This window comes from Ceratotherium simum, chromosome 11, assembly GCF_057802395.1.
Source record: "Ceratotherium simum simum isolate JZ-2026a chromosome 11, ASM5780239v1, whole genome shotgun sequence".
NCBI lineage: Eukaryota > Metazoa > Chordata > Mammalia > Perissodactyla > Rhinocerotidae > Ceratotherium > Ceratotherium simum.
This window is the reverse complement of record NC_141910.1, coordinates 68,696,516-68,716,959: the sequence shown is the minus strand read 5'-3', so window position 1 is coordinate 68,716,959 and position 20,444 is coordinate 68,696,516. Positions and strand designations below refer to the sequence as shown.

The 20,444-nt window shown below is 43.4% G+C and overlaps 1 protein-coding gene across 4 annotated transcripts in view; it reads left to right on the top strand.

Moving 5' to 3' along the window:
* The window catches only part of ASAP2 (ArfGAP with SH3 domain, ankyrin repeat and PH domain 2), a 181,347-nt gene that overhangs the window by 124,371 nt on the left and 36,532 nt on the right, over positions 1-20,444 (top strand). For all 4 annotated transcript variants that reach the window (XM_087437175.1, XM_087437174.1, XM_087437177.1 and 1 more), the window contains exons 10-15: positions 2,878-2,981; positions 3,079-3,148; positions 8,568-8,655; positions 13,465-13,513; positions 13,596-13,762; positions 15,973-16,106. In XM_087437175.1, the coding sequence (XP_087293301.1) occupies positions 2,878-2,981; positions 3,079-3,148; positions 8,568-8,655; positions 13,465-13,513; positions 13,596-13,762; positions 15,973-16,106 (612 nt within the window). The remainder of the gene's footprint in view (positions 1-2,877; positions 2,982-3,078; positions 3,149-8,567; positions 8,656-13,464; positions 13,514-13,595; positions 13,763-15,972; positions 16,107-20,444) is intronic.

Sequence of the window (20,444 nt, the reverse complement as noted above, 5' to 3'; positions counted from 1 at the left end):
TTCTAAAGCAGGTTCAATTTTATGTTCAACAGATTATATTTCTCTTATTTACAAATTTTAAATTTTACAGCTTCAGGTTTGCCTGCATTTTTTAATTGATTCAAGAAATGCCTTGTCTAAAGAATAAAACAGTAATTTCTTCCTTAACTTCTGGCATAGAGTCTGATTCTGTTGAAAAAGAGGAATGTCCTTTATCCTGTTCATAAGACCTATAAAGAGTTCTGATTAATATGCTTGGCATGAACACTTTTAGCAGTGTTGTCACATGATTTCGCCACCTATTTTGTGCAGGATTTTTCTTTTCTCACCAAATCAATAGATGTATTTCTTGGTTGTGCAGTTTAGTCTTTGACAGGTTTACTTTTAGTCATTCACAGAGACTCATATAGGTGAGCAGTATTTCTCCATTTCCCCTCCACTGCATTTATTCCCTGTGATGTTTAAAGCTCGGGTTGCTCTAAATTTCTAGTGCTAATAGGTGGCCCTTGTGAGAGAAGGTGGAAACTGAGACCATCCTCATCTGATGAACGAGCTGTTTGCCCTGATTGTCTGGAGGCATGAGTGCTGCACGAACTCCCCGTGAAAAACGAGGACATTTCTCCTAGTTTGGAGTCTGCTTGTTCAGGCTCTGTTGTCAATTCAATAATGGATAGTCTGAATTGAATTGATATTATTCATTTCTCAGATGAATTTTTTTTTTTTTTTGCAGAGTTATCCCATACGTATTTCAGAGTTAAAAAGTCAGTGCTAGACAGCCCATGTTCATGGATTGGAAGACTTAATATTGCTAAGATAACAATACTCTCCAAATCGATCTGCAGATTCAGTGCAATCCTTATCAAAATCCTAGCTGCCTTTTTGCAGAAATTGACAAGCTGATTCTAAAATTCATATGGAAATACAAGGGACCCAGAATAGCCAAAACAATCTTGAAAAAGAAGAACACAGTTGGAGGACTCACACTTCCTGATTTCAAAACATACCACAAAGCTATAATAATCAAGACAGTGTGGTACTGGCATAAAGATAGACGTATAGATCAAGAATTGAGACTCCAGAAATAAACCCTTACACTTTTGGTCAATTGATTTTCAACAAGGGTGCCAAGACAATTCAATGAGGAAAGAATCGTCTTTTCAACAAATTATGCAGGGACAACTGGATAGCCACAGCAAAAGAATGAATTTGGACCCCTACTTCACACCATAATAAAAAAATTAACTCAAATTGGACCAAAAACCTAAATGTAAAAGCTAAAACTATAAAACTCTTAGAAGAAAACATAGGTATAAGTCTTCATGACCTTGGATTAGGCAGTGATTTCTTAGATTTGACATTTAAAGTTGAAACAACAAAAGTAGATAAATTGGACTTCATCAAAAATTGAAAACTTTTGTGCTTCAAAAATCTTTTTTAAAACTGTCACGAATCTAGATGGCTTGCTGTTGCTTTCAGATGAAGTTTCAACTCTGATTCCAGCCTATCTGTCCCCTCTACCACTTGGCCCACTTTATCTTAGCTACACTGTGTCCTTATTTTCCTGGAAAGTGGCCACAGCTGCCACCTTTCCTCTCTGTGCCTCTGTGTGCATCCCCTCTGCCTTAAATACCCTCCCCTTATTCTCTGCCAGTTCTTGCCTTCATCTTTAACTCACTTCCTCCAGGCTCTCCTGTTTGACTCTTCACTTCTTGAACCCTCTTATTCTCAGTTCTGATCACACTGATTGTCATGCATTAGTTCTTTCATTGTTTGGGCACTGCCTAGTTTCCCCAAGGATGGTCAGCTGCTTGAAGGTGGAGATGAGACTGACCCTTGTCTCTTGGAACTGGTGAGGCCTGGTGAGGGCACATGGTGTAAGGGAAGAGCATGAGAGTGGGAGGCGGAATTCTCTTCATCCTCTGCTCTGACTCCAACGAGCTCTGAATCTTGAGCAAATCACTTATTTACATTGTGATTCTGTTTCTTCTGTTACAAAATGGCCTGGATCGGGGGTTCTCAATAACAGAGCCAGATCTTAGCCCTGCCTGGTTGACCTGTGAACTTTTTGTCACGTTTTGCTTCCTTTATGTCTGCTAGAATTTCCATGCTGGCACTGGCTGCTCCTTCCATTCTCAGCTCAGGACTTCTGATGCCACCTGTTAAACACAGTGGAGCACCTGTTGGATGTCCAGGGTTTCACTGATGGTCCTTGCCCTTAAGAAGCTGCAGGCTGGACTTTCCCAGTTTGGTGGACTCAACCAGATTCTCTGCTCACCAGTGAATGGGCTACCCTGAGGCTGAGGCACTTAGGTTCAGGGCCCTCTGCTGGGATTGATGGGGTCAGGAAGGGAATATGGTTCAATACCTGTTATGCACCAGGTGTTCACACCTGTGGTCTTAGTCAGGCCTTCCTATATTTATCATCCTTACTGGGTATTGTTTTCCCATTTTCCAAGGAGGAAACTGAGGCAGGGAGCCTAAGTAACTTGCCGAAAGTAAGAAGCAGAGCATTGTGTTTGTTTTTTGCTTGAAAGCACTGCCTTTTCCAACACATCCTGCCACCTTCCTTCTTGAGGACTGCTTTTGCCACACCAGGAGCTTCTTGTCGTTATCAGGGACTTAAGGCTCATAATTAAGGAAAACCTGTAACTTCCAGATGGCTCATTCTTTCAGCCAGTTTGGGAATACTAGTTTTTGACATTTTCTTCTCCACCCTGGTAGGTAGCGTTTATGAGTTCCTGGATAGGAAATTTTTTGTCCCCTTTTTGGTGTGGTGAGAAGGGGAAATTTCTATAATTAAAAGATTAAAAAGTTAAGGGCATAAGTTTTCTTTGTGTACTACTTTTTTAAAAATTTAAATCTGGACAGAATTAAAAATGACTTCTTGATGGTTTTTAGGATTTACAGATTCGCCAGAGTACAGCCTATAGCTTACATCAGCCTCAGGGAAACAAAGAACACGGAACCGAGCGGAACGGCAACCTCTATAAGAAGAGTGATGGGTACGTGGAATGGCGTTGCTGGAGTTTGCACATGTGTTCGTTATCTCCTGTGTCCAGAATTTCTGAACTCTTATTTTTTTTCCCATTTATCTGTAAGGATCCGAAAAGTGTGGCAGAAAAGGAAATGTTCTGTTAAAAATGGCTTTCTGACCATCTCCCATGGGACCGTAAGTATTCTCTTTTAATTCGTGTTCCCTGCTTCCGTGAGATGAGTGAGTGAAGAACTCAACTCAGTGAGGTAAGAGGACGCAGTGGTTCTACGTGTGTTACGCAGTATGGATGCATTTTAGAGAACTGCCCTGCTGAGAAAAGCTGGTTTGGGTTGCTTCTCGATCTGCACACCTGCACCCTCTTATGCCGTCTCCAGCCAGGGAGAGTCTTGGTGTCTTCACTAGCTATCAGAACATTCAGAAACACCTGATGAACCAGGTGGTCTTTATTTAAAAGCCTGTGACTTCCAGAAACAAAAGAACAGCAAACCTCTCCCCAGCTAGCTTTGTTTTTAGAAATTGAACATTGCACTTGGAAAGATTTCTACTTCTCCATTAAGGGAAAAACGTTTAAGTAGTCAAGACTCTGGGAATCAGAACTCTAAGAGAAGAGAGAGTTCAGTCATTTTATTGTAGAAATCTAACACACTGCGCCAACCTTAATCAGGTCCTTTTTGTGTCATCCTATGTGTAATGCCCGTGCAGGAAAACTGAGCCCCGTATGTTGGGCCTATTAAAAACCAATCAGAATCAAATGACTCACTAATCTAGCTTTCGGAGACCAGGGATTTTAACCACCCTTACAAACACAGCCCTTCACACCATGGTGCTCTTTTCCACGGTGACATGAGGCATATTATCAGCTTGCCTGGTGTGACAGGATCTGGTGAAAACCACCTAGGCTGCTAGACATTTATGAAAATGTCTAAAGGCTGAGTTGGTTGCTATTTTGTTGCTAATGAGACACGGGTGATAGCTTGCATTTCTGCAGCCCAAGCAAGAGGCCTGGTACCTTGTGCTTATCAGCAGCCTTAGTCCTATGAGTGGATGGTAGTGGAGATAACTTGGGTCTTCGTCTTCACTTTCCCTCTTCCCACCAGTTCCCTTGGTGACAGGCGGAGCTGGGCAGGAGCACAGATGGGCTTTTGAGGCCCCTATGGAAAGGTCCTGGCTCAGAGGAGATTCCAGAGAAGCAGCCCTCCTCAGTACTTCGGAATAAGGACATAGAATAAAACCCCACTTGAAGGATGGCCCTGCAGTGTGGAGTGTGTTCCACTGGGGGCCCTTCATTTTCACTGACTCTACTTTGGGAAGGAAGAGAGACAGTAGAACTAGCAGATACCAAGTGTCGTCTGTAGGACTCTCTGGGGACCTCTGGCCTGGGGGATTGAATGTGTCTCTTGCCTGGGCAAATAAAGGTCATTTCACTTTTCCAAAATCCAGCCTTCACTGGCCTTGTTTGTGGTCACCACGTCACTCGTGGGGCCATGCAGTTTGGATCCCGATGTCCTGTTCTTTCCATGTAGACGTGTGCGTGTGTGTCAGAGTGTGAGTGCTGTAGGTGAAGGGAAGCAAATTTATTTAGTCACCCTCCTCTTTAAAATTAAGAGTGTTCGACTGGATGATGGCCAGGTTCCCTTCGTGCTCTAAACACCTGAGATTCTCTGGTTTGCTTTCAAATTGTTTTCTGCTCGGTTGTTTTAACTCAGGTTTACTGCTTTAATGCAGAAAATTCCATAAAATAAGACTGAGTTTCATTTCATGCTTGTTTACAGCTCTTAAGACATTTGGTGTATTTGCTTCATTAAAGTGTTCCCCTAGACCCAGGGCCTCAGCTTAAGCCAAGGAGTGGTCCTCCCTCCATGACAGAAATGACAGCAGGCCTGGTAATCTTGTGCTGACAGCATGAACTTGGGTTCCTTTCATTTCCGTTGCTTGAGCTTCCTCTCAAAGACATGGAGGCTTAGTTCTCTTTAAATGTCGATGGGTTGCCCCAGTTTTTGGCAGATAGTACAGTTACAGCTAGCTCCACCAGCACGCTGACAGCTCAGCTTGTCACACCATTCGCATGTTGAATAAATGCTTTGTGTTTGGGGGAACCCTTTAGGGAATCTCTGCTCCCCAGATGCCTCCTCCTGCCTCACAGCCTGGTCTGGGAGCTGCCGGAGCAACCGTTATCCCCAGGCCAGAGGAGTGGCAAGAGGGGGCTCCGTCCCTCTGTCTTGCCAGAAAAATAAGTGGGTTCATGTAGCAGCCCTCCTTCCAGAGCAGAGTGCTCCTCTTCTCTCCTTTCCCTGTGTTCTGCATGCCCTGGAAGCCAGAATCCTGACACCCCTGTGCTACTGCACCTACAGAGCGTTTGTGTGCGGCGATGTGTGTTAGCCTCTATGAGAACGAGAGTTGAGAGATGCCCTTTTTGTGTGGTTTTGTTTTGCTTTGGCTCCTTTTGTGGCTTACCTATTTAGCCAGCGTCTCCCTGAGTGTGCTAATTTACCATCAGGAAAAAAGGGGCAATTTTTCAAAGACTTGACTGAACAAATGGGAATCTAAGAGTAGTACCTGACGCTCAGCAGAGAAGTAGCACTGGGTGTATTTGCACTGTTAGCAAAACTGATTTCTTCCCAGGAAGCTGGCAGCCTTCGGGAAATGAGATTGTTGTGTTCTCTACCCTAGCAGAGAGATAATGCTGACATCCGGGATGAATTCACTGAAAGCCCGAGATGGTATTCCCCGTTAGCCAAGGCTAATTGTGTTTTCTGGCATTGGGAAGAAGTGATCTTGGGACAAAATAACCCTAATTCAGTATCTTCTTTGCCAAATTCACAGCATTGCCACACTGCCAAAGGCTGGGGACTGTGTTAAGCTGGAAGAAATGTCCACTGGTTCTCACACAATCTAAAATTTTTTTAAATGATCATCAATCATGCAGAAAGAAGAATACAAACTTCCTTTTAAGGGCCTGACAAATTGGGAAAAAAATAGAATGGCGTGATTAAAATGGGAGTATCACTAAGAATCCATGCCTTCATGGCAAACACAAAGTCTATAGGTCTGTTTCTCACTCCTTCCTGAGTTTTCTACTAAACTAGGGCTTCTCAAATTAGGCCCTAGAGGAAAACTGGTATCTGATGAATTAGGTAGAACTCTTCTGTAGCTGAATTAAATGATGATACTGTTTTTCCCAAATTGCAGCAGGAAGGGAATTTAATGTGTAAAATGTTCTCTAAAAATTTTCTCTCACAAATTTTTCTTACAGCTTTGCCGTCAGCTAATACTTAATCTGAATGGACGATGGCGAGCAATTATTAATGTAAAGCTTAGAACAGCTGTCGCTTTAGATGGTCAGCTCATGTGTTTTGTGGGCCCGTTCTTATGGTTATCATTTTTTAGTATGTAGCCACATTTGTGCCTTTGTAATTATTCCTACTTCAAATAGAGGCACTGAGTATTTTTCCGTATTTTGTGGTGTTCATACACTATGAAGTAAGGAATCTGTCTTTGTGGGTAGTGGTCTCAGCAGGAATGAACAACTTTCCCCACAGCACAAGGAAACGAATACAAGTGAGAGGGAGAAGGGAGGAAGGGTGGTATTAATTCACGTTGTTGTTCTTCGCTGCACTGAAAGGTACTTGAAGACCATCCAGGTAGTGACTCTGCTTTCCATGGAGAGCCGGGCTGAGGGCAGGCGGGAGTGGCAGTTAAGAGCTTGGGCTCTGGGGCCAGGCTGGCTTGTTCCAATGTTGGCTTCACTGCTCCCAGTAATCAAATTATTTAGTCTGTCCAGGCCAGTGTCTTTATCTATAAAATTGGAGTTCCTACCTCAAAGGGCAGTTAGGAGAATTAAATGAGTTAATTTATTAAAAATGCTTAGAACAGTACTTGCCTCATATAAGCACATCATAATAATAATAATAATAGCTGAGTAAATATAAGTAGTAGAAGTATTATTATTACTCAAAATCATCTTCCTGTCCACGAAAGTGTTTCTGTACTTACCAGAGTGCACCAACCCCTTTTACTGCTCCTGTGTCTAAGACTCAGTGGACACCAGCAGTTTGGAAATAAGCCAAGAACATCACCTAAATGCACGTATGCAGCAGTTTGGTCACGGGAGGTGACAGAATAGACAGACTTTCTATGGGCTCCACACCTGTGGTAAAGTGTTCGGTTGCATCTGTAGTGTGGGCTTTTACTTGGCACTGTAGAAATGTAGCATTTGGCGTGTTGGTTCCTGGACGAGCCAGGTAATTGTATTGGTAAAGATCCAAAATTGGATTGATGGTGCTTTTACTTGGAATTGTCAAGGTTTTCAGGATGAGGCAGAGCTTGGAGTCTTCTAATACTGATTTCTGATGATCTAGGGACTCTATTAGACATCTACAGACTGTGGAGAATATCCAGTGACTTCCGTTTAAGAGATGAGGTCAACACGGACACAAACTGGGAGAGTCTAGTTCAACCCCATTTATCCAACTTCTGCTTATCCAAACTTCCTTTTTTCCGACCCAAATTGTTCACACTGCAAGGATCAGTCCTGTTGTAACGGAGACCACCCTCCCTCACCCCGACTCTGTGAGTTTAGTGGAGAGAGGTCTGTAAATGCATGCGGGTCTCGCAGGTCTGCCCAGGTATAGCTGCATGTGTGTGTGGATCTCAATCCCAAATCCAAGCTTTTATAATTTCCTGATGGCGTCTGGTGGCCACAGGAAGGGGCAAACAAGAACAATTGACGTCAAAGACATTTTATTTGATCTTTCCTTTAGTAGCTTGGTAAGTGGGTATGATAAGCCCATTCGTATCTGGAGATTTCTCCAAGATTTCTGAGAGGCATTTTACTATTCAGAAGTTTTTTTTCTGAAATTATCATCTGATCTTCTGCATTTTGCCTTTTTTGACTAAATATAATAGTTTTTGAAACGGTAATAAAATATCCATTTTTGACACATCTCTGACAAAAATGTTTTGTGACCTCTTCTTAACACTGTAGGGTGGGAGAGGTTGGGGAATATGTATGTGAATGACGTGGGTTTTGTTGAAACTGGTGACAGATGGTTGGCATTTAGGATTATGAATGTATTATCTGTCATCACTTCAGAAAGTATGGGAATTTATTTCTATGTCATTTTTGTGCTGTGAGATTACTTTCCCTGGAAGTGAGTGTTTATACACAGAAAAACACTTTAACATCACCAGAAATTGAGCTGGGTGGCCAAGTCTCCCCACCAACCATCTGTGTCGTTAGTAGGAATCAGGACGGAATGTCTCAGAGCTTTAGCCGTGGAGCATTTTGATCCCAGGGAGCCCACCGCCATCGGCATCAAAGCAGCATCACTTTTCTCCCTGTCTGGGTGGGTGTGTGGGCCACCGAGCGTCCCTTGCAGGGGGGAGCAGCTGCCCTCTGGGGAGCTGAGGTTCAGGGACACGCTGTGATGTGCCTCTGTCATGCCTTCCTACATAAAATCTGCCTGCTGAAAGCTATCCTTGCAAACCAGTGAAACCCCTGATCTTGCTATATTTTAATGAGGAATGACACTGTATGATTTTCTATTCCTTCCCACCCATCTCCGTTTTTTTTTTTTTTTTGGTTTTTAAACAGGCTAACCGGCCTCCTGCAAAGCTCAACTTATTAACCTGCCAAGTGAAGACTAACCCTGAGGAGAAAAAGTGCTTTGACCTTATTTCACGTAAGTGTATTTCTCAGATGCTGTGCCACAAAAAAATGATTTTAAACTCTCTTCTGGGGCATCCATCCCATTTCAAACAGTGCATTTTAAAGAAATGGTTTTCAAAGAGAAATGCCTTTATTTCAAGTGACATACATGCTTTCTCTTTCCACTTGTAATTGTTTGCCTGCTGGTCTCTCCAGTTAAGACTTGACTTCAAGGACGGCCCTGCTCTCCTCATGGGCTCTGTAAACCCAGATATGTCACCTCAGCTCCCTGAGCCTCAGTTTTCCTATTTGTAAGCAAGGAGATTATACTAGATCAGCCCTCAAGCCTAAAATCCCTTCACTTAACTATAAAAAAGGATGGTTCTCTTGTCAAAGCTTCCATAATTTTGGTGATGTTGGAAATAATGCTGCACAACTACAGTGGTAAGGTCTTCAGTAGAGCCCTTGAAACTTTCATTTTTGAAATTGGTTTGTCTTCCCCACCACAGAATTGGTGTTTCTCCTTCTGTATGCTTTTCTTTTTTCTGGCGTACACACAGGAATCACCACAGGACCATCCATTGTGGTGAGTGTTGAGTCAGCATCCCCTAAGAGAAACATAAATGGCCTAGTGAGAAATCTTAAAGAAGATAAGCTGCTGGGCGTTTGTTCTTTGCAGTTTTAGGTGGTGGGGTTACAGTTTGGGAGGCGGGAAGGGGCCAGCTCCCCTTTCAAAAGGCAGTCCCTAGGGATTTGCGCACGAGAGTTCTATCGATAGAGGAAAACTTGACCATGCATTGCAGGAAGATGGGTGCTGTCTTGCCTGTCTCCCTGAGCATGAGGTGGCTGCTTTTTAAGATGTCTGTTGGATGGTATTTTTGAGGGCTAGGAAGTTATTTACTATATAATTTAATGCTCACAGCAAACTTGTGAGGTAATTATTACCATCTCTACTCCACTAGGTGAGGTGGGGAGGTGGAGGCCCGAGGTGGTTTACCCTCATACCCCCATTTCCCTGTTCCATTGTGTGCTGTACTGAGCTGCAGGAGGGCGTTGAGCTCTGTGATGTGTGGAAAGGATATTGTTTGTTCTGTTCTTCAGATTCTAGACTGATTTGTCAAATAAAAACTAACTTTATCCTGCTTCGAACCCCATGTCCCAGCTCAGTCTAGTGAGGCCCCCAAATTCATTTACCCTTCTCATCGAAGCTTGGTCTCAGATCCTTCCCTCCTACAAGATGGTGTAAATGTAGAGAATTGACTGTAGTTTAAAATGTGATCACTACTGGGGTCATCTGCCTCTAGATAGCAATAAAAAGTTTTAGTTAAAAGGGAAAACTTGATGGTATAATCTTATGTCACCCACTTGCTAGGGAACACTTGGAGGGTTTTAGGCCTTGCTGTTCTCTGAAGCAATAACCCATAATAAGCAGTGTGTTACCCTTCAGTGACTGATTGGTACCTAGTAGTTCACTGAGCTCTCCTGATTTATGCACATGTGGAGGTGAACACTTCCCTCAGCTTGCCCATCACGTCCAGCACCCCCTGTGAGAGCCCCGGGAAGAGATGTGCAGAAGCATTTATTTCAGACTTGTAAACAACTCTACAGCATTCCCAAACCTACTCATTTTTAACAACAGGTCAGGCACTGAGGAGGGTCAGTAGATGGTAAGTGTGCCTACCTACCTACCAAGTGTGAATTATTGCATTCCTTGGACGTGTGGGAAGGCGGTCCTGTGTAAGTCTGGTTTTGTGTGAAGGCTCTGCCAAGCTGACATTTGCCCAGATTCCATCAGTGTCTCTGCTCTAGTGCCTAATGAACGCGTAATAAATATCTTCAGGCAGGGCTTCCAGCCTCTGATATCCAGAAGGGTTACTGAATCTGGTTTGAGGCGCTGTCGTAAATTTGTCCAAGTCCATTGTCATCTTTCAAAAAAGCTCTCATCTCTCCTTCCCACTGTCCTCCAGGAGGTAGAATGAATTCCAATCCTATGAATTTTTCATCCTTAGCTGGTTTTCCAAAGGTGTTCCTCTCCCAGATGTATTTGCAGTGAAAATGCTTTGTCTCAGTGCTGTGTGGGTTTGGGTTGTTACAGAGAAACTTGAAAACTGGTCAGACCCCCAGGAGTCATCAAGGGAGACACTGCAAAGTGATGAAGCCCTGATTTGATGAGCGTCCTGAGAAGGTCAGGGCTTGGGTTCGAGTCTGATACTGCCTGAGTCAGGAAACGTGGTTGTTACCCTTTCTGACTCCTCTGCCTACTGACCAGGCTAGTGGGGCACTATCACCAAGATGCCTTTAAGCTCCTAAAGCATTTGGGTGGTTGGAGAAATAAGTCCGGCTGCACGGTGGGCAGCGAGGATAATATTTCAGATGTGGGTCTACCAGGCCCCCAGGAACCGCTCCGCCCTCCTGACCCTCACGTTGTAAAGCTGTCTTGGAATCGCTCAGGGAGCCCAGAAGAGTAACAGACTGACCGCTGGCTTCACTTATTTCCCTGCAAGATCCTCCTTTACCATTCTTTCCCCCAGACAGGGATTCCCCACGCTGATCAAGCTGTAAATGGGCCGGGCTCTCAAGGAGGACATTTCTGTGGCAAAGCCAGCCTTTCAGAGAGTTTGTCCAACTATCTTGCCCTTAGATTGACCCCACCCTTTATGAATTCAAGTCCAGAGCCGTCATCCTCAAGTCACACAGTTTCACTCTAGGTGGGACAGAGGATGCAGAAGAATTTAGGGATGATCTAGGTCAGTCCTCTGAGTAGGATGGACCACAAGGAGTCAGTGACTTTCCAAGACCACACAACAGGTTTGTGGCCAATTGGAGCCAGAGCCTCGGGCGGAGAAGTGGCCTTTCCCAGACCACCATCACGTCAGTGCTCTGATGGTCACTGACAATCTCCTATTGCTTTTCTTCTCCCTTTGTGCCTATAAACTGTTCTTGGTTTATAGGCATCTTGAGAGCATGTCTGTAGGAGGGAATTCTTACTGGAAGTTTCACAGAGGATTTCCCACTTCTCCAATGTTCACGTGTTAGAATTCGAAATGAGCCAAAGGACGTTGTCTCCTTGATTTTTCCTCCTGAGCTGTGCCTGGTCTGGCCATGAAGTGGCTCAGTGGTAGACACACCTCTGGCACTACCTGCCGTTGGCACAGCTTGCCGAGAACTCTGAGATCCACTTAGTGTGGGATGTGGACCTGCTCCTCCTGCTCCCTGCTCCAGATGAGGCCGTGCACATCAGGGAGAAGGAGGGAGCAGGGAAAGAGGCTTTTTTGCTCCTCTCTTTCCAGCACCTGGTAGAAACTCCTGACATTTCAGCCCGGCTCCACCACTAACATTTGGATCACAAAATTAAGTTCATTTTTCTGAACTTGAAACAGTTCTCTTAAACTCTGTTCCTCTCCTCAGTAATAGGGTGGGGATAAGAGAGGGTGTATTTCTGTTCCCTTGGGTGTTGGGGAGAAAAGGTGGGATGGTGTGGTAGGAAGAGTATCGGACCAGGAGTCAGAAAACCTGACTCCTCTGCTGCTAGCTAGGCTTGTTTTTGCCACTTAATCTCTCTGGGCCTCAGCATCCTCCCAGCCAACTCACCAAGAATTGTTCTAAGAACCAAAGTGCTTCCAGGAATATAAAAATGGCTATTGGAAGATCACGTGTTAGCTCATCTTGAGGGGCACAGATGTTTATTGTGTGTCCCCAAGAAAAGTCCCTGCCTGTCACTGCTCTGCCATCTAGAGAAGTTAGATCTCCTCCCTTTTTTCTTTTTAAATTTAATTTTCTTTTTTGCTTTGTTTTGGGCTGATTGTAGAATTGAGAACCTCTGTATATCCCTCATTCAGCTCCCCCTAATGTCAACATCTTAGTACAGTTGTCTAATAGTACATGTTATCTTTTGTGTCTATCATTGATGTACAACTATCAAAACCAGGAAATTAACATTGGTATGATGATATTAACTAGGGATCTTATTTAGATATTACCAATTTTTCGCTAATGTCCTTTTCCTGTTCCAGGATTCTCTCCAGGATCCCCCGCCCCCTATGTTGTTATTTTATCTTAGTCTCCTACAGTCTATGGCAGTTCTATAGTCTCTCCGTGTCTTTTATGACCTTGATACTTTTTTTTGAAGAGTGTTGATCCATTTTTTGGTTAAATGTCCCTCAATTTGGGTCTCTCTGATGCTTTCCCACGATTGGACTGAGGTTATATATTTTTGGCAAGAATAACATGTCATGTGCCCCCTCCTCTCTCCTGTGCATACAGGGGGTCAGCAGTGGGGCAAAACCCTTGTAAACGGTGCTGACACCAGCTTTGTGTGAGCGTGAGAGTTTGTGTTCCATCGTTATTTACCAGTTCCTCTTGCTTTCGCTGTATTTGTAATTCAGTGCTCCTGTAGCATGTTGTTGTCAGAATTTTCCTAATAATCTTTTTCTAAGAAAACCAGAAATCTTCTAAGATACTCGCTTTCGAAAAAGCTTTTCCTATTCAAAGGGCCTTAACAATTACTTTTTGGGGGCCAACTCTGTAGTAAGTCAAGAAAATAAAGCTTTAGAAAAGATAGTGAGGGTTTTCATTGAATAGCTTCAGTTTTTGGAAGCTGTGCCTTTTTAGGAAAGAGGAACAGGGCGGCAGTTTCACTAATTTGCATTACAAAGCCACAGTCACCAAGCGAGAGGGCAGACATGTGAAGGAGGTGAGGGAGTGCTTGATTTTATACAAATCATTAATTTCCTAGCAGAGAGTTAAGATTATTCCTGAGGTTGGTTATAAACCACTTTCTTTTGGAATTGTGTACGGATTACCGTCTGGGCTCACAATTGATGCAACTCCTCTTGCCGCGCAGATGACAGGACGTACCACTTTCAAGCGGAAGACGAACAGGAATGTCAGATGTAAGTTCTTTGCTGATGGGACTTGGGCTGGGACTTAGCGATTGTTCTTGGGATTTGACACAGTGTCGCTATTACTTTGTAGATGGATGTCTGTGCTGCAAAACAGCAAAGAAGAAGCTTTAAACAATGCATTTAAGGGAGATGACAATACTGGAGAAAATAACATAGTCCAAGAACTGACCAAGGAGATCATCTCTGAAGTCCAGAGGATGACGGGCAATGACGTGTGTTGCGACTGCGGGGCACCAGGTGACCCCATCCCCCCTCCCCAAGCTCTCCGACGTTTAAATCCCATGCTGATTTACAGAATCCAGTTATTGGTTTTCCCTTTCATTTCAAACACAGCGTTCAGTGCAGCTCAGCCTGAGCTCATCCCGTCACACAAATGCTTACTGAGCTGTGTACAGACTGTGTGGGGGGAAGGATGGGAAGATGTTCCCTCCGGCCCTCAGAACAGGACGGGAAGATGGCTTGATAGAGCTGAAGAGATTTAAATGCTTTTTGAGAAATGAAAACTGAAGCACAGGCTGAGGGTGAAATCAAGGTCATCTGGTCATTGTATTGGCTCCAGAGGCTGCGTAAGGGCAGCTTTTCCTGGACTTATTCCATCCTCCCTTTGTACTACTTTGTGGAACTTCTGCAGTAACTTGCAGCCGCTGTCTGGTGTGACCCTAGAAGAGCCACATACTTTGTCAGATACCACTTTTCCTGTATGGTAAATGAAAGAAGCGGTCAAGATTGTTTTGGGACCCTTCTAGCTATCACATTCTATAAAATGAGATGTTTATTTCTGCATTTGAATAAAGCCTATTAGGGGCTTCATCTTTAATGGACAGAGTATCATTACAGATTTTAACAACTAGTATTAATAAGTTTAGGGAGTTGACATTCTTCTAATTAAGATGGAAAGGTGTTGGAGTGGGGGAGCTATGGAGGAGCGTTTTCTGAATATTTGTAACATGAGAGAGATTGTGGCTTGGCTAGAATGGTCAGTTACCTTTTCACTCCTGTAATTCTCTGACAATTTTTATAAAAAACAGACAGAACAAAAATAGAGTGGACAGTTGAGAAGTGCCGTGAGGTTCGTATAACCCTAAAGGCTATATTTGGGGGTAATTGGAGGAACTATCTCATGGGGTCTTGGACCCATTAAAAAGATCTTTTTGGCGGCATCTGTTAAGATCTTTTTGGATCTTACCTTTTAAGGGGTGATAAGTAGTGAATCGTGCTTTTTCTTAAGAAAAGATAAGGCTAGTGTAGTACTTAGATTTTTAGAACACTTTCATAAAGAAGTCAAAGCTATGTACATTTTTTAAAAATGGTAAGACGATATGGGTATCGTACCTGCGAAACGCATGGGACAGTCGATACTGTAGAACAGGTCTTGTGAAGAGAAAACACAGATGCCCAGAAGTATTTCCTAACGTGCATAAAATTTTTTAACATAAACATTTTAAAAATAACTTCACAATTATCTGGTGACCAAGGTTGCGATATTTACCTGCTGTGAGTTTCTAAGGGCAACAAGCAATTCTAAAGAGAATTGTACTTATGGGCTGTGATAATGGCTGTTTTATTTTGAATGCCCCATTTTCAGTAAATTCAGCATTCATCTGTCAAGCATTTCTTGAGTACCTACTGTGTGCCAAGCACATAGAAAGATATAGGCCAAGCGCATAGTAGGTTGCTTCAGTGAATAAGTAAACATGCTCTGAGGAGAAACACTGTGGCTCGTGGAAGCATGGGTTTGAGCCCAGATAAAGGCAGGACTGCGGTCTGGCTCTGTATCCTCTTGCAGCCTCGAGCAAGGCCCTTCTTTCTGAGCATTGTGAAGACACCTGCCCTGTTCACCTCCTGGGGCTCTTGTGTGCAGTAAATGAGGTATTATATGAAAGGATCTGTAGTTTCTGAAGCTCTCACAATGTGAGCCATCGTTGCTACTCCCAAAGTACTGAACACGGAGCATGGAATCAGCACATAGTATGTGTTCTCTGTCGTTACTGTTAGCATCTTTGTGAACCTGTAGACGTGTATGTTTTAAGTCTGTTCCCCTACAGAACCAGACTTTTGGTGGGCCTTGTGTTTCCTCTCCTTCTCCTTTGGTGGTAAGACCAGGTTGGTAATGGGTGTGTGTGTGTTCAGGATGGCCCTCCAGGGACCTGTGACCACTAGAGGGCACTGTGCCCTATTTGTTCTTGTGCAGACAGCACCTGTCACTTAATAAATAAATGGAAGGCTAGGGAGGTGAAGGGATAGGAAGAGAGAAAACAGACATGTGTGTATATGTGTATTGTGTGTAAACTAGTGGTAATTATGGATGAATGAGGGTTCTGACTGCACCAAGGATCAAAAAAGTGCTCGTGCTCAAAACTCCCTGTTCAGTAACTATGCAGGAACAAAGTTCTGACGCTGGCCCTCTACTTGCTACAAGCTCCAATTTTCCCTGTTCTCTTTGACAGATCCTACATGGCTGTCCACCAATCTTGGCATTCTGACCTGCATTGAGTGTTCTGGAATCCACCGAGAGCTGGGCGTTCACTACTCCAGGATGCAGTCCCTGACGTTAGATGTATTGGGAACATCTGAGCTGCTGGTAATTTTCAAATCCTTGATTTTGGAATGGAAATAAATGAGATGAAAGTTAATTTTTTTATTTTGGCCATCAAATTCATTTTGGTTTCTTGAAATTCCACTGGGCTGGTGGTGGTTGATATTTGCCAGATGGATTTGGGCAATTAGAAGCTCATTGGTAATTCCCGCTTCTCAGCTACTAGTAGTTGAGGGCACTTCTTGTTGCAAAACTTTATTCTTAAATGAATAAAGTGAAGTGAAACTCAAAAAGGAGCATTGAGACTAGTGTAAGATCCTGCAGTAGGATGGCGCGTGGCCTCGTTCACCCCACAGTGAACAGATGCAGAACGCAAAGCCCAGGGACGGTAAAGGCCTCCTTCTCCCTGAGTCCTCAGCCGGTTTCTGCCGCGTCTGGTCACTGCTTGGCTTAAGTCTCTGGTGGACTTTTGCTCTGCCCCTTATTGTCACTCTTTAGGAGAGATGTTGGTCTTTGTTTCAAAAAAAAGTCTTCCATTCTTGGTCCAGTGATAGCACGTAAGCCATGCAATATAGATCGTTACTAGGACGCTGAAGCGTTTTCTGTGAAGTAACTGACTCGCAGAGTACTGCGTCTGTGGCCCTACTGAGGAGCAGGGCATGTCACACTGAGGCAGTGCTTTGGGGACACCTAAAACCTGGGCTTTTGTGGGCTGTTTTGAGTCCATGACTGCTGGTTAGAAAGCAGTGTTTGTAATTCTTTCTTCTGGTAGCTGGGTGGACAGTAAATATTAAGTGGATATTGATTGCCATTGATTTTAATGTCAAGAGCAGTAGTCTTGACAGAAAATCAATTATTGGGGTCAATATACCTCTCAAGGGGCCGTAAATCTTATTGATGACTACTCTGGATCCAACGTGTCTAAACTTGTAATGCATTTTGAACTGTCCTGTCAAATCCTTCCAGTCTTTTCAAGGAATTCCTTTATGGTCCTGAAAGACAAAGTTGGGAGAAACTGGAGTGGATTCTGGTACCCCCATTTAGTAACATCCTCAGTGACTTCAAGTTTAAGAGTAAGCTAGCCTCAGCAAGAGCCGAGCAGTGTATTCTTGGTTACACACTGTTGTTATTGTTAAGGTAATAATGTGTACAGCCTACATTGTAGAGCTGTGTGTGTGCAAGTGGCGTCCTGTGTAACTGCTGAGGGTGTAGATTTGAGATTCTCACAGTCTGTTTTCAAAGAAACACAATTACTTCCCAGCAAGCACTGATAAACTGCGGCAGTTGCTATAGTGTCACACTGATGTTCTTAGAACAGTGGGAAGTATTAAGTAATTTATGGTAAAATATTAATTGCTTATTTTGTACGAAGCACTTTGTAGAGCACTTTATTTGCATTAGCTCATTCGCCCTCACTACAACACTATGACCTTGGTATATTGTCCCCATTTTACAAAGGAGGAACTGAGGCTTAGAATGTTTAAATATGCCCAAGGTTGTATAGTTATTAAAAGGCCAGATCTTGGGCCGGCCCTGTGGCTTAGCGGTTAAGTGCACGCACTCCGCTGCTGGCGGCCTGGGTTCGGATCCCGGGTCCGCACTGACGCACCGCTTCTCCGGCCATGCTGAGGCCGCGTCCCACATACAGCAACTAGAAGGATGTGCAGCTATGACATACAACTATCTACTCGGGCTTTGGGGGAAAATAAATAAATAAATAAAATCTTTAAAAAAAAAAAAAAAAAGGCCAGATCTGGGGTGGGGACCCCTTTAATCTGATTCCAGAGCTCACACTCTTAACCTTTGAGGAAGCTGGGACGTAAACTGGCCTTTGCAGTGGTTGTCTTGCCCAGTGGTAAGCATTTAAACATCACTGCTGTCCCTCCTAATCCCCCATCCCCATTCCTTAACAAACATTTGACAGCCAACTCTCAGGGGGGAAATAGCCTTTGTAATCTGCCTGTTCCCATGATGTAAATACTCCCACCGTGGTCAGTTTCAGGCTATCCATGTGAATTACTGAGTGTGCAGTGGGAAAGAGATGTTCAGTAGCACACCATTTATATAGTAAGTTCACTATTCAAATACAAGAGTCATAAGTAACTTCAAAAACATAGAGGATAGTAAAATGTAGTAAAATAGTTAGGAAGTGATGAGTTTTGAGTATTTATTACTTTGTTTTTAATATAATTTAATTATGAGTTTATATGATGTAATTTTAATAATGGCCAAGTGAGCATTTAATAATGGCTCTTGTGAGCTGGTAGGAGCCTGACCCCAAAACATCTATTATACCTGCTTGAATGTGTCTCAAAAATTTAACTGATGATCTTCATGAGATTCTCTTACCTACCAAAGAGGAAAACACAAAAGAAGGCTGAAAGGAAAATGTTTCCATTTTGGCGAAAAGATGAGGTGACTCTGATCCCTGGTTCAGATCTTGGTTTCTGTTTCCCAGAGCCTCTGTCCAAATATTCTCATAGGAGTTTAGAGTTTGGCCAACTCTGAACCATTATGGAGAAATCAGGCAGAGCCTGCCCAGTCAATGTCTGCAGATCTTTCCACATCTAGTCCCTGCCGTAGTTTTAAACTCTCCCAATCCAAGTCTCTTTTCCTTGGTGGTTATCAGAAAAACTAAGGGCAGAAGGCCCTGAATCGTGTAGGATTTATTTCTACCCTCTGCTTGCCCCCAAACTGTGCCTGTCTGGTCGTCTGGTTGCTCACAGGAGGTGGACATCCATCTCCCACTTCTCACTTCAACCCCGTTACTGTGTGCCAGGACTGTGGGCTTGGCATTATGTCCAAAACCCTTATTCCTCAGCCACTAAGTTAAGCAGTAGATGGAGAGTGTGTGTCAGGTGTTAGTATTCATTTGTAAATCATAGGAATTTCAAGCCTTTTTAAAGCACCCAGTTATTTTATTTTGCTTAGACAGATGCCTAAACAAAGAATTTTCTAAAGGCTTGACATACACACCTCCCTCTCTCGCCCTCTCTCTTTCTCTCTCTCTCTGCATGTGTGCTTAGAATTATGTTTGGCACGTAATAAAAGCTAAAATATTAGCTATCATTATTATCTCCTCCTCCAAGATGACTTTAACAAAATCCTTTCAGAAAAACGATCCCCATGTCCTAATGTGTGCATCCACCGGAAAGTTCACTCTGGTTGTCTTCTCTGTTTATGAACCTTTCAGATTCATAGAGCAGTGATGTCAGGGTCTTTGGCTGATTTGTTCATAGTAGTATGTTTTCTTGTGCAGCAAATGTTAGTTACACCTCTTCACACCCTGTTAAGGAAATAAGAGGGTGAACCAGAAAGTAACTCTCCAGTATCTCCATGGGTGCAGCCTGGACAAGGGTGTTTTACAGGAATAGTGTTTCTCTGTCTTCCAGGTAAATCAGTAATAGAGTCCCCATCTTAGGGTGATGTGCTGTGACAGGAAAGGGACTTTGAAATGGCCTGACAGAGACAGCAAATACATGAGCAGGAATTCTCATTTTCTGGCTGGCATTGTGTTCCTAAATAAACGGATGCTCACCCCATAAAATGTCACTCCTGTCCTCCCATATGGTCTCACTATATTCCTCATGATAAAAGTCTTTGGCTTAATTCTCAAAATCGTTTTCTGGCCTCGAGTTTGCACACGGTTTCCCTGGATGCTGTGCTGTAGTGGTTTGACCATTTCCTTCTTAATTTGTTGTTCTTTCGAAGCATGCTTGATTTCCATGTTAATTGACGGATTTCAGCAGCATTCATGAAGGTGGCTGGTTAGTAGTAATCTTTCTTCTCTTTACCTGCTTTTAGACTCACTTGTCATGCAGTGGAAAGAAACTGGGGTAATTGAAGTATTAATTAGACTAGTCCCAGGAAGTCGTGCCACTTGAACTACGTTAGCATGCACCAGCTTAATATCCTTCAGTTGTAAAGCAACCTGCTTTCAGAAAACCTCCTGGTAAGCACAGATTTTAAAAAGATAAATTTCCTCCTTGACATAAAAGATCATGACTTCAGCATTGATTTTCTGGTCATGCTAAAACAGTATCATTGGTACTAGGGGGCTGGTATCATATGGTCAATTTCACATCCTGAGTGAAATTAATAAAGGAAATTTTGATATTATGAGACTGAAACTGAGTCAGTAATTTAAAAATCTTCTTCCATCAAGTTGGGGAACAGGGTCAGGAACCTTAGGAGCACATGTTACTGACTCAGGCCTTTGTTTCGTGCCTTTCTCCTCCCTTCTCATGAGGTTGCTTAACAAGCTGTCAGGTATAAAGCAGGTCAGCCGACAGCCAGATCTGAGAGAGCGCGTGTGGAAAGGAGAGCCCTCTGAGACCGAGAACTTCCTTACAGCTTATGGCTGCTGGTTCACCTGGGGCTGAG